Consider the following 19,145-nt stretch of genomic DNA (forward strand, 5'->3'; position numbering starts at 1 on the left):
ACTGTAAATCTATGACCATTGTGTCATATTCCCCTGATGAACTGGATCCCTCTGGTTACATTTATTATTGATAATGAGACACACTTCAAGATATATATATATTTATTGTATTTCTCTCTCTCTCTCTCTCTCTCTCTCTCTCTCTCTCTCTCTCTCTCTATATATATATATATATATATATATATATATATATTTGTTTTATTCTATATCTTGTGTGTAGTTTTTAATCCTATATTTGTACACCCTGTTTGGTGTGTTGTGTACCTACTGTAACACCTGAACTTCCCAGGGATCAATAAATTACATGTATTTATCGATCTTTGTCTTTTAGTATTTTCTCCTAACTATTCCTTTATTTTGTTTGTTTACTTGTTTGTTTGCGCTTCCCGACCAGGACCAATACCCACGGTCCATAAGTTCTGAGCCAATCCCGTGAAAGACGAGTAGAGGGCTGAGCCAATCAGGTGGGGAGAGCGGGTGCAGTACCGGCCAATCGGGTGTGAGGGGCGTGTCTCCAGGTCCAGCGGTGCCTCCACCTCGTGTGTTGTGAGAAACACGTAACACACCTTGAAGGTTCCGACCTCCGGGTGCCACCGATGTGAGAGACAGCGCGACGCCGGGGAGCAGCAGCCGCGAGCCGGGCACAGCAGAGACGAGAGTCCGCTGCCACCGGAGGAGGAGCCACCATGGAGAAGGTCGGCAAAGAAGCCAGGGCCAACCCGATGGTGACGGCGGGTGTTTGGTCGAAGATTCTGTTCTGGTGAGTTCCTGGTTCACGTAAGCTGGAGTTCGCGGGGGATTTAAAACCGGGAGAAACCCACCGACCCAAGGTGACCACTGTCCCCCCCCCCACCACCAGAGGAAGCAGCAGCTGGTTTCACACCGGTCAACACGTGGGCACATCTGGATTCAGCCCCCGGGTTTATGTAACCTCGGTTTCCGGGTTTAATCCCCGACTCTGCCTGGTCCAGAACTACCCCTTGCACCAGAGCAACAACCAAGAAACACTCTGGTTCTATTCAAATGTGTGAAGAGAGTTCAGAGCTGAGAGGAACTCTTCTTATAAACCATCTGTACGAGGACAGATCACAGATAGACTTCAGTAAAAGTTCTTTAAAGTCCACATGTGTGTGTTTCTAACAGTTCTATTAAGGCATCTTAACATGCAGCAGGGATATCTTGATGCATTAGTGTGTTTATAGCTGCAGGTGAGATATGATGAGATGTTACAAACGCAGCACAGATCCTCCACATCTACTGAATATCTTCTGTCGTTGTTTACACTGTTGCATCATCTCTGTTGCATTCATATTGGGATGTTTCCTCACGTTTATATCGCAGGTTTACTTATTATTACATTTATTGGCGCTAGAAACCAGAAATAGGATAATATCCTATACAATATCTTACAACTACTTGCACTCCATGTGTGCCAGTTATATTCTTATATCATAATTACCCTTATTGACACGATGTCCTTCTCTCTGTCTTCTTCTCCAAACCTCCTTCCAACCTTCTCGTCCAGGTGGCTCAACCCTCTGTTCCGCACTGGATACAAACGCAGGCTGGAGGAGCAGGACATGTTCCAAGTGATTCCAGAGGACAGTTCTGAGATGCTGGGTCAGGAAATGCAGAGGTATGGACAGACTCATTTAAACTTCCCAGTCAGTTGGGACAGTTTGCACACTTTCAGATATGCCCACTCAACTTATTTCAGTGTAAGTCCTGACTCGTCATAGATGTGAAAGATATTTGATTCCTTGTGGTTTAAGATATTTACATGATTTCTGTATACATGGAGTTCTCATGACTGAACTCTGTGTTTCACAGCCCGAGTCAGAGGAGTTGTTGTTTATCAGGAGACTAAAGACGTGTCCTAATCAGTGGATATCTCAGCCGGCGAACACAATGAAACACACAATCACCAAACACTTAAATTCACAGCAGGTCCATGCAGTTGTTGGCAGAACAGCCGCTTCCAGTACGAAAAACAAAACTGCCCTTATCTGTAAAGCAAGGCATCACAGCACTATGATGCAGAAGGAAATAACAATGTAAACACAATTGCACATAATTTTCTGTCGTATGTGAGGAGTGAAACATCAGATTGATGTTTGTGACTTATAAATACTTTACATCACTCTTTATGGACTTTAAGGCTCGTATTGTGTGAAGTTTCCTTTAAAACTTTTAGAGCGAGCAGGGCCCTCATCCTTGAATCCCTTTCTGAATATATGCGCTTGTCCTGGTCCTGCCCCACTTTCACAATATTAACATTTTCAACACAACATATAAGATCTTTAACTTGGTGTTTTGCACCGTTGGTTCATTTAGTCGCCGTGTGCAGCGCTCTTTGTCCCACTGCTCTCTCTCAGACAAACACTCACAACATTTATGACCCACAATACAGTTTGGTTCAAATCCATCTCTGTGAGAACAAAACCATGCATGGAACCTGATGATCAGTGGAATGTTGGGTCCTGGAGAAGATTCAGGCTTTGCCGAGTGTTATTCTAGTTCTCATTTGAAATTAGATTCATTCACTTCCCCCAAGTGTCCCAAGTCACAGGAAACATAGCAATATACGTTGTTCTGGGGTCTTCAGGTTGGTGTTGAAGAAGTGGTTGAACTGGTTTGCTCCCACCACCTGCTGTGCTGCTGTTCTTCTCCTTGCAGATGGGATGGTTTTCACACCTTCCCAGGCCTCATGTGGTTCTCCTGAAGCTTCTGCTGCACCTTCCCTCTGTATGACTCCTCTGTCTCGGTCGGACCTTGATTTCCCCCATGCAGGCGCTTCAGCTCAGCCCAATCTCCACCTTTTAACACCCTCTCATTCCTATTGAGGAGATGCTTGGCATCAGTGCTGATTCCAGGCTTATTGGGAAAGCACTGCACAGTTTTAGTGGGAACAACAACATCCATGCAGAGGTGAAGATAGTCAGCGGTGTGACCCCCTCCAATCTCCTGACCGTGGGGATCCACTCAGTCGACCCTGAGACAGAAGAAGGAGCAGATTGTGGTCAGGTGGCCCCGGCAGGCGCAGAGAGGTCTGGGGCTGAATGAATCCGTCACGTCAACAAGCAGGAGATCTATTGTCATGTTCTTCCTGCTAAAAGAGTCTGAGAGGGTCAGGTCTAACTTTGCGTGAAAGGAGGCCTCAGAGAGTTTGTAGCCTCTGCATGTGGAGGGATGAGCAAAAACAGATTGACTGCAAAGGCTGCTGCTCGCCCGGGCGCCATTTCGTGTCAGAAATAGTTCTGTGCGGTTCTTTCCTCTTCCAATGTGATCGTATTATTTATATTTCTCTATTCATCAATGTGTCAGGGTGTTGAGGGGCTGGGGGCTTGTTTATTCATGCTTTAGAACGGAATCTCCATGAAGCACTCAGAAAAGTAGAAGAGCACTCAGAGAGTTCCTACCTCCTGCGTTAATGCTCAATCTCAGAAAGTGGGAGAAAGATCCTGGATCCATCATTGGACCAGCTCCAAAATGTAATGAGTTCTAACTGGAGTCTGCAGACAGCAATGAAAACACAACCTCCTTGGCAGAGGTAACTATTGCTCAGCATCACTGTTCTGGCCTGCCCGCCCCTGACCTTTGCTGCTCTTTCACTCTTTTATGTAACAAATAACCTCTATTTGGAATAAAGCAGGAAAAAAGAGTTTAGTTTTTTCTCTCCCCTGTTTTCATCAGAATACTTAAAGGCCTGAAGACACATGACAACTTAAGTTATTATTTCGTTTTTTTTAGAAAAAAAGAACTAAACAAAAAGGGCGAGTGTCTTTGCTGGTTTCACACCACAAAGGTTAACCCTTGAAACTCATCAACTACACTGGTGTAGATTTCTTATCTCTAAACTCTGTACAACCTAAGATAAAATGTTATGTAAGTCAGTAAACAGTAATAAACAATAGACGTGCAGTTTTTTGAAGGGCCAGACTAAAGCTATTATAGTCTTTTATTTGAGATGGATTTAAAAAGGATCTTGTAAATCTCCTGCAGCTGAATAAGGGACGGCCTGTGGCACCGTAGGCACCCGTCCAAGCCAACATGGTCGGTTGGTCTCTAAATGAAGCAGAAATCAATTGTGTTGCTAATGAAAAGTTGGTCAAAAGGCGGCACAGTGATGTTTTATCTAATGGTGAACTAGAAGCAGTGGATTTTGGCACCTCTTCACTGCACTTTGACCCTGAGAGCAAAGTTGTTGTTTGCAAAAGTTCAACCACTTTTGCTCTCCCCATGTGGTTGAACAGAGCAAACACACAATTCCAACATTATGACTAAGCACAATTGAAGTTTATAAGTTTAACCTCACTAATAAAGAACAAGTGGAAAACATTGTCAGAGTAAATGTGTAACTCTGGAGCTGTTAAGAGGAACTGACACTGGAGAGTGTGTGTCATAATTTCAGTGTAAACTCTGGATCTATACATAGATATGCACTGGTTGGGTCTTCCAGGAAACACTTGTTGGCTCATTGTTCCCTTTAGAACTGGTTGATTCATGTGTCTATCAGTGGTCGTGTAGTCGCTTATCATCATCCATTAAATCAACCCTGAAATTTGACTTTATCCGTGGAACGAGCATGAAATCCTGTATTTGAGCGTCTCAGCTCAGTCACCAGTCAAATAGCTTTTTGTTTCTCCGGTGTTGGAAAGAGCTGAGATAAGATTTCTTCTGGGTCACTCTTGAAAAAAGGAGTAAGCAGTTGTGGTGTTTCCCACATTTATGGAAACAATTCCTCCACTGAGCAGTCGTGAAGCTTGGGATCTTAAACAATGACTTAGTGCACTTAGTCTGGTGTGTTGTTATTTGTCAGTTACTTCATGACTGGATCCTTGATGCTGCCTCAGGAAGAACAGCAGCCTTTCCAAACTTCTGCGTTTCAGCGACTCTAAAACTCCGGAGTAGTGTGGACGCCAGGCGGTGATACGTTCTCTGCTATTGAGTGAAAGTGAAGCCTTGCTTTGATTCCAACTCCTCTGGACTCTTATGACTGTTTTTTACACGACAGATACTGGGACCGTGAGCTCCAGAAGGCCTCCAAAGAGATGCGGCCTCCAAGCCTCGGGAAAGCCATCATCCTTTGCCACTGGAAACCATACGCTCTGCTGGGACTCTTCACTATCGCGGAGGTCAGTTCAACAAGTGAAGCTTGGTCTGTCAGTGAGGGGATGTTAGACCCTGATAGATGAATACAACTCAGGTTTCCCCCTTAACAGGAAACTCAACCTAAGCATAGAACTCACAATGATAAGTATTCTCATCAGTAATGAATCTTATCGTTTCTTGTACTTTCTGCTCTTCCACATCTCAGGAGATCATCAAAGTGACCCAGCCCATCCTCTTGGGGAAGATGATTCAGTACTTTGAATTTTACGACCCAAACGACAGCCGGGCTTTACACGACGCCCTCGGCTACGCAACTGGTTTGTCTGTGTTCGCCATCATCCTGGCGGTGCTGCATCACTTCTACTTCTACCAGCTCCAGAGAGTGGGCTTCAAGATCCGAGTGGCCCTGTGCCACATGATCTTCAAGAAGGTCAGCAGCTCCTTCTTGATGAATATTCAGTTCTGGTTGGGGTCATTGAACGCTGCTCATTTTGCATATCAAGGGTACAAAGGGGCCTTCTTGTGCTTTTACTTTACTATGAGGATTTGTATTTAATGTATAGCTGAAGCGTGGGATAGTGTTTGTGAGATATAAGATGTAGATGTTTTTGTTGCTTCACTGATGATGATCCTGCTCTTTTCCAGGCTCTGTGTCTCAACAACCATGCCATGGGAAAGACCACCACGGGCCAGATCGTCAACCTCCTTTCCAATGACGTCAACAAGTTTGACGATGTACGTGAACTTTGACAAGCACACAGGTTATTTTTGCTGCAGGGGCAAGGCAGTGCAAAATAGCTGGCTGACGATTTTATAAACCCTACAGTGCATTCCTCTCCCTTCCTCCGTCAGGCAGTTACCTTTTAACAAAAATGTTGAAGTAATTACAACCTGAAGTGTAATCAGATAAATCAAAGATGAATAAATGGAGGGCTATGTGCCTCCTCTGTGCTGATCGGTGCATGTCTGAGAGCAGCTTGAGGACAAGGATTATTATCTCTTTGGATCGTACGGGCAAGCTGATGGGAGTAATCTGATCTCTCTACTTCCTGTCAGAACTTGCTTTGCAGCATTTTGGATTAGCTGGAGGCTTTTCACAGACTTATTGGGAGATCCTGATCATAAAGAATTATAATAATCCAGTCTAGAGCTAACAAATACGTGGACTAGTTTCCCAGCATCCTTTGAGACAGGAGGTTTCTAATTTATAATATTCTGCAGGTGTCCTGATGAACTGTAAGGTTCCTAACAGTAGTGCAGGAGCACAGAGTAAAGCCATCCAAAGTAACTATATGATCAAGTGTTTAGTGCAGGGACTTCAGTTTGCAAGTCATCCAGGCCTGAGGACTTCCTTTGTCTTTAGAGATGATTGCAGCCGAGTGTTGTCTCTGCGGAAGATGCTAATTTATGTTTACCCTTGTTGATAATCCTGCCTAAAGGAAGTATATCGGTCACAGCACTGACTTCTCTGGCACACAGTGTCTAACTTCAGTGTGCACAGAAGAGTCATTGTTAATGTGAACATGTGTGTGACTGAAGCTAATGTGGTTCCTTTTAATCGCAACAACATTCAAATGCAGCGTGAGATCTTGCAGAACCAGTACAATAAAAGTCTCTCCGCTGACGCTATGAAAAGATGTCAATCACATGTTTCTCAGCTATGATGTACTGAAAATCTTCAGGCATTTGAATTTAATTTATTCTATGAAAAGAACGACCGATGAAGTGTTTAAATTCTTGGCCCGATTCAGTTGTGACTTGCTCTCCTAATTTGTTCAGAGAAACCGACTGTGTTCTCTTAGCCTGAGTTCAGACTTGATTGGCCGTGAGCCTTTCTGGCACCAGCCCCCGTTTGTCCTGTGGAGGGTTTGAGTTTCAGTTATATCAGTAGGTCACAGCCTGCTGTGAAAACTCCTGAGCTGATAATTACCCAGTGCTGGATTGAAGCCTTTAGAAAGTTCCTGTCGAGAGACTCTGCTTCTCATACGGGTGGAATGCTCGATGACAGGGGATGAGACACCGGCCCCCAAGGAACACTCTTTGATCGCTGTGACATCGATTTGTTGATAAATTGTGTGCTGCACCTCCATGTTCTTTTATGGCTTGTTCATTGTACATTCTCTCCAACAGATGACCATCTTCTTGCACTTCCTTTGGGTTGGGCCCCTCCAGGCCGCTGTGGTTGTCGGGCTGCTGTGGGTGGAGATTGGTCCGTCGTGCTTGGCAGGCATGGTGGTCCTCTTGATCCTGATGCCCATGCAGTCCCTGTTCGGAAGGTTCTTTTCGAAATACAGGTAATTACAGCTCATCGACACTGGCGTCAAAAAAACTCTCTTGACGAGTAGATATTGGTTTTCTTTTTGTTATTTTAATGTTGAGTCTGCCCTAAGTGAGTCCTGAGAATCATCTCCTGCTGTCTTCTCGCAATGGGGTGGGGGGGGGGAACCCAATATACTCAGCAGAAAGTCTGGCGGCTCCCACTTGGACCTTCGTGTTCTCACATACGTCCGCTCCTGTCAAATGTCCGCAGGTTCTCTAGAGTTCAGTGCAGGTCTGACAGCAGCTCTTTTAAAGCTAACTTGGGATTAGTGTCCAGCGCTCACAGGAGGAGCCGTATAACTGATGAATGGATGATTACCCAACTAAAAGAATAAAGGAGGGATTAAAGGTTTTTGGATTATTTCTGCCTCATTCCATTAAATGACGTGGAAACACTCCTTTGAATTCAAATACGATCAGAAAACATTGTTTCCCAAATCACATGGTTACCAGCTGTTTTACATAATGGCTACATTCATGCTAACAGACTCCGGTTACATGTCTCCTGATTCAGATTGCAGCCTTTGTACCAAGTCAATGAACCCATTGTGTCATGCACAGGTTACAATGGACAGGGTTCAAGTAACAGGGTTGCAAATCTGCCTGAATCCTTCGTTATGATCGACTCACAACACAAACAGCCTGGAGCTGTCTGGTTACAGACTGCAGTGTTAAATCCAAAGGGATTTCACGTGTCTATAAATAGCCTGAAGAAGAAATAATTTCACATTTACGTCCACATAAAAACTAAATATGAATGATATGAAGCTTCTGTTTGTGTTCGACTCTATGCAACCTGCAGTAATGAATCACTGTGAATGTTCTCCTCTCTGTAAAGGACTCTGACAGCAGGCCTGACCGACAGCAGAATCCGTATCATGAATGAAGTGGTCTCTGGAATGAGGATCATCAAAATGTACGCCTGGGAGAAACCATTTGCTGCTCTGGTCACTGAGGTCAGAAGGTAAAAACATCTCATCGTTTTAACTAGTAGTTTGAATTACAAGTGACGGTGCACAGTTACAGCATCTCTAATATTTACTGTTGGTTCTGGTATTTACTCAGGGATGGGGGGGGGTTGAGACCACAAGCAGCTCGGCCGTGGGGAAATCTGCATGAAACAATATGAGGGCTGTTGAAGAGATAAACTTACAGTTACTGACATCAATGCAAATATTCCTTCAAGTCCTTAACACTGCTGCTGCCGGCTTGTTTACCTGGAAACCTACAGAAAGTCACTACGCAGTGGAGGAAGAAAAGGCAGTTGATTATAGTGAAAAACTGTCTATAAATGTTCTTTGTTTCTACCTCATTGTGGTTTGTCTACATGTTGCTGCCCTGGCAGAGGGAACAAACAGCTGTAAAGGGGGAGGGTTGTTGCTGAAGTCCAGGAGTGTCAGCAGAAAGTAGCTTATGTGGCTCAAGGGTCGTTTTCTTGTTCTTTTTCTAAGAGACAAAGGGAAGCAAAGGGATATTTGTCTTGAGTGCAACGTTGAACCAGAACTGGTTTTAAAACACTCACGTGCCAGTGACAGCCAATGGTTGAAGGAATTCCGTTCTCGCGTTTGTGTCGGGGATGATTACACTGTTCCTCACTGCTGAAGATGATGATGATGAGTTTTATTCAGGTAATTCATTAATCAATGAAACGAAGACTTCCATTTAGATTAGTTTCTCTTCATTATTATGAGGACGTTTGGCTGCACCCGTTGGTCACCATCAGGCCATGTATGACGCAGCCTTTTCCCACACACAGTGTTCAGTGGCAGCCTGACACAATCTGTTTCTACCTTAATCTGCATACGATGCACTTATGGGACATTGGTAAATATGACAGACACCTTCCCTCGTTACAGGCACATCAGTCCCACAGAAACTCTGAGTGCTCGCAGACAAATCAGATTGATGTGATTGGTACAACTGTTGTTTTAGGAAGGAGATCGACGCGATCCTGAGCAGCTCCTACCTGCGAGGTCTCAACATGGCCTCCTTCTTCTGCGCCAACAAGGTCATCCTCTTCTGCACCTTCACCGTCTACGTGCTCCTGGGAAACACCATGTCGGCCTCGCGTGTGTTTGTGACGGTGTCGCTCTACACCGCCGTGCGCCTCAACGTCACGCTGTTCTTCCCCGCCGCCATCGAGCGGCTGTTTGAGGCCCGTGTCAGCGTCTCCAGGATCCAGGTACTTTTTAACACAGCCTGACTGATACGGATGTTTGGTACCTGAAATCTATATTAGGCAGTAAAACATGAAACTTCAATATAATAAATGACAGCAGGAATATATGGAATAAACCTTGGATAAACATTACATATTTGAAATGCACCTTAAATACACCTTGCATATTTAAAATAAACCCTGAATATATGGATTAAACCTTGACTATAATAAATAACACTTGAATATATGGAATTAACCCTAAATATATTGATTAAACCTTAGATAAACATTGATTATATGGATTAAACCTTGAATTTCTGGAGTAAAACGTTTGAAAATCTAGAATAAACCTTTGTATGTATGGAATGAACTTTCAATATATAAAATGAATTTGATGATGAATGAAATATTTGAATACTTGGAATGAAATCTGACAGAGAGAGGAAACAGAGCACACACATGCTCCTCTATAGTAAAACTTCCCTTGTAATGGGTAACATGGTGTTGTCATGGATTTCTTCCCACGCCGTCGCTCCCCTAGTTACTTTAATTCAGTCACAGGTTCATCAAGCAGATCAGAGTTGACAGCACGTGACTGCATTCAGTTCTGCTGCTGATATAACAGGTTTGGCTGCTAGTGACTTACCTCTACTTTATTGACAGAGCCGCTTTATCACATGGCAACAGCTGTAATGTCTGGTTCCGTAAAGGTTCCACCTCCATCTGGTGGAGACAGTAGTGGAGACAGTTTCACTGCATGACTCTCATGCTCTCTGTATTTTTTTTGTCCAGGTGTTCTTGATGCTCGGTGAGATCGAGAGAAGCAGCGTTGCTCTGCCCGAGCAGGAGAAGAAGGACGGATCTGTTGAAATCCAGGATCTGTTCTGCTTCTGGGACAAGGTCACATAGTTTGTTCTCACTAGTTCACATACTCACAATAGTTGTGTTTATTTCCTTTATGGACATTGGCTCCTGGGTTAATGTTTGAATCCATTTTGTGCCTCCTACAGAGTCTGGATTCTCCATCTCTGCAGAACGTCTCTTTCAATCTGAAGTCAAATCAGCTGTTGGCTGTAATCGGACCAGTAGGAGCTGGAAAGGTCAGTTATCACATGTCATGGTTTCAGGGGGGAGACACGGTAGTGACTTGTAGGAAAACGATGGAGTTTGAGTATATTAGCTCATGCATTTCCTCACCATGTGTCATTCAGTCGTCCCTCCTGTGCTCCATCCTGGGAGAGCTGCCCGTTGAAAAGGGTTTGCTGAAGGTCAACGGTAAGCTGACGTACGCTTCCCAGCAGCCCTGGGTGTTTCCTGGAACCATCCGCAGCAACATCCTGTTTGGGAAAGAGATAAACCCGCAGAAGTATGAGCGAGTCCTGAAGGCCTGCGCTCTAAAGAGGGTGAGACACGGTTTGTTTACGGTCTTCGAATAGATGAAGAATTGACTTGTACATAGAAATGAAAAGGTTCTACTTTCACACTTCAGACAAATGACAGATGGTTGAACAAATAACACAAGAGATATAAATACAGAACATCTGGTGCCCAGAGGGAGAGTTTTTAATTACAAACAGCACAGAATATAGATAAGACATGTTTCTTAGAGCCGTCTCATTGTGCAACAGTAGTGACAATGTCTACACATAGCAGCGTGTTAAATGAGATGAGATAAAGTCAAGGGTTTTTTATCAAATGCTTTCATTGCAGCCATAAACAGTCGTGATTCAGTGGGTGAAAAGTTACAGAGACAGAGAGTGGTGTGAGATTCGCTGCTTTATGGCCTCTATCAGCAGCAACATTCTCATCATAGTGTCAATACTGTCTACATATACATATGGATATAAATATTCTGAGCATACGATACTTACACTTCTCTCTTCTTTCTGTACGTGACACTTTCTCGTGCAGATGCTACTCAAAATCGTGCCTTTTATTTTGTGTTTAGACTTTATTAAGACATGTTCCTCCACGAGCACCACTGTCTTACGGGTTAACAGCTACCGAAGTATAAAGAGTTCCACATGCTCGAAAAATGTGTAATATTCTGCGTTTCAGTATGATCACTCCTCTGTTTCTGTGCTGTTCTGATGTTCAGGACCTGGAGCTGCTTCCAGACGGAGACTTGACGCTGATCGGAGACCGAGGAGCCACGCTCAGCGGGGGGCAGAAGGCTCGAGTCAACCTGGCGAGGTAAGAGAACAGTCACCTGGAGGTCTGACCAATGACAGATCTCATTTTGATTCACTTACAGAAAGGTCTGCTCCAGTGTTTCAATGACAGTGTTGTTCAGGGGAGCCTTGTTTTCCAGTTCGTATACTTGTTGAAATCACTGTGACTGAAATGTCCCTGGTTGTGAGTCGCTGATGGAACGTTTGTTTTCAGGGCCGTGTATCAGGAGGCGGATGTTTACCTCCTGGACGATCCGTTAAGTGCTGTGGATGCTGAGGTCGGGAGACACCTCTTTGAACAGTGAGTGACCTCCGAAGTAAACTCTGTGTTTTCAGGAATAAACTCTTCTTTTCTCCAGGCCAACAGTTCTGAAGGGGAAGTATCTGCACGGTTACTGTTTATGTTTCTGGCTTTTTAGTTTACACTGAGTGATTTCAGCCGCGGTGTTAGTGTTGCATCTCAAGTGAGTTCAAGCTGATGGAAAGTTTTAGATCTGAGCCAGGAAGAGGTGCGGTGCTGCCGGGGTCAGACAATTCAACTTGGTCCCTTTCTTCCTGTCACTGTTCCTCTGGATAACACAGCCCTTTGAATAACAGCCGTAATAAGGACTTGAAAGGTTCCCTGGGTTTTGTGAGGATTTTTTATGCTCTTTCATGTTTCAAGGTTTAACACTTGCCCTGTGTTTGTAAAATGATAACTCAAGATATCTCCTTTAGGGAATTTCTTTAAATTTTAAAAATTGAGCTGCTTTCAGATATGAGGGGCTGTATGTGAGAACACACATTTTGTGAGTTAGAGCCTCTGGACCTTCTGCAGCCAGCCCCGAGTAAAAGCTCCAGAGAGAGTCTGGAACAACAAATGCTCGTAAACTGAAACTGTACTGATGCTGAGACATGCAACCTCAGGTGTGTAGTTCTGACATGATCTTTCCTCTGTGTCCATGAATCAGGTGCATCTGTGGCCTGCTGAAGAACAAGCCCCGGATCCTGGTCACCCACCAGCTGCAGTACCTGCAGAAAGCTGATGAGATCCTGGTCCTCAAGGAGGTTTGTGTTAATTTGTGTATTAACAGTTAAACAATAAAATAAAGACTTTACACTTGTATCACATGAATACATTTTTAGTTTAGAATATTCCACAATAATGAAATGTCAACAGCTGGTCAATTTTTGAAATTATTTTGGCTTTACAACTTATTTGCTTTTATAGAAGATTCTCTCTCTCCAACAGCTGCGTCAGGGTCTTTATTCAGGTCGGTTTCCGGGGCAACTTCTTTGTTGTAACACCTCAGTGTAACCTCATCTGCTGCATAAAGTCTCATCCTTCCTGTGACTGTCTTATCCCCCCCCGACCACCTTTATAAAGAATCTTTGTTTTTCCATTTAGCTGATCCCTCCTCCTCTGTGGTTGTCATCCTGAAGCCCTGAAGTCATGAAACATCATCACAATCTCTTATCATTGTCTTTAGTAACTAATACAACTTTACAATTATTAAGATTTAAATCATATATCTCCTCAGCATTTGCTTAATTTGGCATCTTGACTCGTTTTAAGACTGTTTCCCTTATTCCAGATGTTTCTTTTCTCTGGCAAGGTGGTCTTTAACTTTTATTGGACTTAATGGAGCTTTCCTATAGCGCCATCCTCAGGTCAATTGGTGACATTTCACATATTTCATTAAGAGATAAATGGGCAGGGTTTTTATTTATTCCAGGGAAATAAAACCCTTACTGCTTTTAGGATTTCCTTATTTTTACCCACAGGACAAATGCAGAACTTTTTGTAGAGAAGTCACCAAAATAACGGACATTAACCTTGTAAATGTTATCAGGAGGTTTTTAGTGTGTTCTTACTGTGTGTGTGTGTCTGTGTCTGTGTGTGTGTGTGTGTGTGTCAGGGTTTAATGGTGGCCAAAGGGACGTACACTGAGCTGCAGCAGTCTGGAGTGGACTTCACCTCCCTGCTGAATAATGAGGAGGAGGAGCAGCAGGCTCCTCAAGACGTCCACAGCAGGATCAGAACTCTGTCCCAGAACTCTGCGCTCTCTCGCACCTCCTCAATGCATTCGATCAATGATGGCGACCAGTTACCGGTTTGTTACATCGTCCCTTCTCTAGAAACTTTTAGACAAATATTCTGCGTTTGTTTCTCCAGAGCATGACTGTGTTAGACGGTTTATTATGGAGATACAGTCAGGGAAGGAATCTCATGGCAGTCATTGCTCTGCACCGCCTTTCTGCTTCTTTCTATGACGACTACAAACCATCCTTCATGGGACCCGTTTTGTGTCATCTCTGGAACTGTGCACGTTGATCACGATGTTTGTCCAAATCCTCTCAACAGGGAGAGGCTGTGCAGACCGTGGCGGAGGAGAGTCGATCTCAGGGAACCATTGCAGTGAGCCTGTACGTCAAATATCTTAAAGCTGGAGCCCACACCGTGTTTATAGTTTTCGTCCTATTGATCAACATTTTGGCTCAGGTACAGTTTTATTTCACCTCGTACATGTTTTTGCAGGTTGTTATTTAATGTAGCTGTGCACTTAAAACCAATGCCTGTGTTTCCTAGGTCGCGTACATTGTGCAGGACTGGTGGTTGGCATACTGGTAAGAATACATACAAAAATCTCACAAGTCCTTTCAGCCGTTTTTTTGCACTTGTTTAATTTGCACCATTTCCTCTGATCAGGGCTGATGAGCAAGAGAAGCTCAACACTAACAACACTAACAGCACGATCATAAACGGACAGAACGTCACGGCAGCGGATATCAATGAGCTGGATATCAATTTCTACCTGGGCGTTTATGCAGGTAAAAAACAAGGTGTTGCTCTTCACTGGGCTCGACATGTGTCCTGCACCGTGGCCGCTGCGTGATTCCTCAGTGAGGTGAAGGGCAATGTGCTGCTGCGTTCACAGGTCTGACTGCAGCCACCATCATCCTCGGCTTCGCCAGGAACGTTTTCATGTTCAACATGCTGGTGAGGAGTGCCCAGGCTCTGCACGACCAAATGTTCAAGTCCATACTCCGAGCGCCTGTGCGCTTCTTTGACACGAATCCCATCGGTGAGTGAAGCACCTCGTTAAATTTAGCAGAAAAGCAAAGAAGTGTGAGAAAATAATAACTTTTCGGTTCTCACTCTAATGATGGGCCTTGCTTTTCCTCTGTGACATCATTTGTGTGTTTCTCATGTCTGTGATGTTTGACTTGTGTCCTCAGGAAGAGTTCTGAACAGGTTTACAAAGGACATGGGTCAGCTGGACTCCAACATGCCCTGGACTTTTGTGGATTTTACTCAGGTGAGGAAAGACTACATCGCAATGTCCTCTCTCCGGCGAAAGTATTTTTACACTTCTCGATGCCGATTCATTGATTAATATGTGGCCGCCGCAACAATAACCACAGAGACCACCAGTGGCTGGAGTCGGTTAGTCCGTCTCATACGATTTGTCAAGAACTCCTCGAGGGAATTTCTTTAAATTTGTTACAAACGTTCAGTTATTCTCAAGGAAATGGTCACATTGATTATTAGACACAGTTTGTGCCTTCAAAGAATTTATTCAAATTTTCATCATTGGTCACTTGGACTCAAAGAAGAACTGAGAAGATTTCACTGGTCAAAGGTCACAGTGACTCCATTCCGAATTCTGTAAATTGCAAATGTTGAAACGTTGATTCTAGTTATTTTTTCTTCAAATGAGTAAAATCTTTCATTGTAAAACTGTGCTCATTAATTCACTGAGCCCTCATCTCATGGTTAAAAAACCCCAAAGTGATATTACATGAACATCTTCATCTGATTTTAAGCAGTTTGAGTGTCAGTGGTTCAGACTCATGAGGTGGTAGCTGCTCTCTCTGACGCCCTCTGCTGGATGCCTCCTGTGGCACGTTAGCACAAGAGAATGGCAGAAAGACGACCATGAAACGCAGAAATGTTTCATGTCTTTAATATTTCAGTGACTTAATGTGAATGATTGTGTTTCTTCTCGGAGCAGGTGTTCTTGCAGATTCTCGGGGTGATCGCTGTGGCGGTGTCAGTGCTCCCCTGGATCCTCATCCCTGTGGTGCCCCTGCTGATCGTCTTCCTCTACCTCCGCCGCTACTTCCTGGAGACCTCCAGAGACATCAAACGCCTTGAGTCCACCAGTGAGTGTCCCACAATGCAACAGTGTGTGCAGCACAGCTCAAAGACTTCTTTAGTTTCCACTTAAACTATAAACTCAGGCTCCCTGTGTTGTCTGTCCTGCAGCTCGGAGTCCCGTCTTCTCCCATCTGTCCTCGTCTCTCAATGGTCTATGGACGATCCGAGCCTTTGGAGCTGAGCAGAGGTTCCAGGATGTGTTTGATGCCCATCAGGACCTCCACTCAGGTGTCCCTCAACACTTTTCATCAGTGAGAAGCTCTCGTGTGTCTCCAGCATCTTTAACATATCTATCAATCATCCTGAACAGAGTCCTGGTTCCTGTTCCTGACCATCTCCCGCTGGTTCGCTGTCCGTCTCGACGGCCTTTGCGCCATCTTTGTTATCATGGTCCTGTTTGGCTGCCTGCTGCTAAGAGATCGTAAGGCACATTTCTTACCTTCTAACACTAAACAGTGGTTTTGTACAGTCATCCACCAAAGGCCTAATGTGCAGATGTTGACTGAATAGCAATAAAAAGTGATTTCCTTCGTCATAGAGCTGGACGCTGGCTCTGTGGGTTTGGTTCTGTCGTACTCGGTCACACTGATCGGTATGTTCCAGTGGGGCATCAGGCAGAGTACAGAGGTGGAGAACATGGTAAGATATTCACTTTCCTTTCTTTTTTTTTAGGGGAGATACTTAAAAGATTTATAAATTAGATTTATTAAGTTGGATGTGTCTCACATGAGAGAAAATGTGTATTTTAATGACACTCCCACCAGCAGAGAGTATTGGAGGAGAAACGGTTAGGATTGAGCTGAAGTGCAAATATATACACATGCATATGTATGAATATAGTATTTTATACATATGTATGTCTATTTCTATTCTAACGACAGCGGTGAGTGTTGATTTGATGTCCTGGTTACTTGCTTCAGTCGAAGTTTTCATGTACATGTGACCTATTCTTCAGATGACGTCAGTGGAGAGAGCAATGGAGTACACTGAACTGGAGAGTGAAGCACCCTGGGAAACCCAGACGCGCCCTCCTCCTGATTGGCCGAAAAAAGGGCTGGTGACCTTTGACAAGGTCAGCTTCTCCTATGGCGGCGACGGACCGAAGGTGCTGCAGGACCTGAAAGTGATGTTCAGACCCAAAGAGAAGGTCCGACATGTTGGTCATCAAATAGAGATTTCACATGAGTTTTCTTTATTTAAGCTTAAAGCTAAGCTGATGTGTTTCCTGGGTGTCAGGTTGGTATCGTTGGGAGAACGGGTGCTGGGAAAAGCTCCCTGGTCTCAGCTCTGTTCCGTCTGGCAGAGCCTGAGGGAGAGATCTACATCGATGGGGTTCTCACCTCTGAGATCGGCCTCCATGACCTGCGCCAGAAGATGTCCATCATTCCTCAGGTAAAGAAAAGGATACGTTCACTTTGCCAAGATTCAACCACAACAGATCTGTAAGGATCCATTTACACAATGAGAAGTGGGTTTTAAAACCTGAGGTGTGTTGTGGTTGGCCAGTTTGAAATAATTCGGCCTCTCCTCCGTGTTGTTTCCCAGGACCCGGTGCTGTTCACTGGCTCCATGAGAAAGAACCTGGACCCTTTTAACCAGCGTGAAGACGAGGAGCTGTGGTGCGCTCTGGAAGAGGTCAGTGACCACAGCAGTGTTTACAACTAACTCAGAAGGCCATTAAGTTACACATGATATAATAATCAGTTCAAACGTTGCAGAGATCATCTGGATTACTTCTCATGACAAGGAGCAGTAGATATTTATGTTGGAGACGTGTTCACAAGAACAGTACAACAGTCAGAACTTATCAATCGGATTCTCCCTCTCCGTGTTTTTCTAGGTGCAGCTGAAGTCCGTGGTGGAGGACCTGCCTGGGAAGTTGGAGATGGTTCTGGCTGAGTCGGGCTCTAACTTCAGCGTGGGTCAGAGGCAGCTGGTGTGTCTGGCCCGAGCGCTGCTGAGGAAGAACCGCATCCTCATCGTGGACGAGGCCACGGCCAACGTGGACCCCAGGTACTACACCCCCACACTGCATCACACGTCTACCCATCTCTGGCTGGAGTTTTCTAAACATGATGTCTTCTCTCGTTGCCGTCGTCCTGCAGGACAGATGAACTGATCCAACAGACCATAAGGGAGAAGTTCAGAGAATGCACCGTTATCACCATCGCTCATCGACTCAACACCATCATAGACAGCGACAGGATACTGGTGAGTCCTGCTGCTGCTATTTTCTGATCAGTAAAAGCTTAAGATTGTCTCTGTATTATTTACTATATCCCTCTAGTTTCCAGGGTAATAACCCCACACGTGATTTTGCCTCCAGGTTCTAGACGCAGGAAGGGTCCATGCCTACGACGAACCCTACACTCTCCTTCAAGATCCTCAGGGCATCTTCTCTAAAATGGTGCAGCAGACTGGTAAACAGGAGGCAGCAGCTCTACTGGAGGCTGCTAAAATGGTGAGTTTCTCTCACAGTGTACATCATATGCTGTGAGAAGCTTCTCTCTGTATGTAACGTTGAACTGACACTTGGTGGTTGATGTACTTTCAGGCATATGAGAAGAGAGACCGCACCAGCATACCGAACGGACACGAATATAGTTTGATCATCTCCGAGACGGCCATGTGAGCTCAGGGAGAAAAGCCAGAGAACTTCACAAAGTGCCTGAGCCAACCATACGTACATGGTGCTGTTTCCTTCAAGCTGGGAGCCTTGAAACCACTGCTGTAAAAACTTGATATAGACACTATTTATTTTCTATGCCTCCTATTTATATGTAAACAAATTGAGGCCTTAGAGAAACTGCTGTAAAATGGCCTCGTAATCCTTTTAAATACTGTACAAGCTTTATTTTAGGTTTGATTTTGTACATGTTGATGTTGACGTATAACTGGTCGAAGTTGCCTTTGTAAATATGAGTGATTGCACAGGATTAATGAACAGATCTGAATTTACAAAGGTGGAAACGGCTGCTGCGACAGAGCTGGAGTGCGTTGAAGTATCCTCGTTGTTTGTTCAAATTGACACTTTCAGTTTGTCAGTGTTTTTACACGTGTTTCGACGATCTCACATGTTTGTGCTCTGTTGTTTCAAATGCTACATAAACACATACATGTCCTTCTTTTAATCAGAGTGTACTGTGATTCTATTTACTCTCTGCTTCTTCTTACTGAGATTCAACTTCAGAGCCATTTTCAGACAGCGGGAGATTCTCCACAACAGCACAGAAATATCTGG

General features: G+C 44.4%; 1 protein-coding gene across 1 annotated transcript; it reads left to right on the top strand.

Annotated features, from left to right (window-relative positions):
- The first annotated feature begins 556 nt into the window (after positions 1 to 556).
- LOC132996716 (ATP-binding cassette sub-family C member 4-like) lies at positions 557 to 19,035 on the top strand. The gene is made up of 31 exons (XM_061067052.1): positions 557 to 760; positions 1,526 to 1,636; positions 5,015 to 5,135; positions 5,318 to 5,542; positions 5,758 to 5,847; positions 7,243 to 7,406; positions 8,270 to 8,395; positions 9,364 to 9,613; positions 10,385 to 10,492; positions 10,603 to 10,692; positions 10,804 to 10,995; positions 11,691 to 11,785; positions 11,978 to 12,064; positions 12,714 to 12,810; positions 13,662 to 13,856; positions 14,108 to 14,245; positions 14,333 to 14,370; positions 14,453 to 14,574; positions 14,682 to 14,828; positions 14,983 to 15,062; positions 15,759 to 15,909; positions 16,013 to 16,132; positions 16,215 to 16,325; positions 16,443 to 16,543; positions 16,860 to 17,051; positions 17,141 to 17,296; positions 17,450 to 17,539; positions 17,745 to 17,917; positions 18,010 to 18,115; positions 18,231 to 18,365; positions 18,459 to 19,035. The coding sequence occupies exons 1-31, from the start codon at positions 687 to 689 to the stop codon at positions 18,534 to 18,536; spliced, it is 3,963 nt and encodes a 1,320-aa protein (XP_060923035.1). The 5' UTR covers positions 557 to 686; the 3' UTR covers positions 18,537 to 19,035.
- The last annotated feature ends 110 nt before the right edge of the window (positions 19,036 to 19,145 follow it).

This window comes from Limanda limanda, chromosome 23, assembly GCF_963576545.1.
Source record: "Limanda limanda chromosome 23, fLimLim1.1, whole genome shotgun sequence".
Classification (NCBI taxonomy): Eukaryota; Metazoa; Chordata; class Actinopteri; order Pleuronectiformes; family Pleuronectidae; genus Limanda; species Limanda limanda.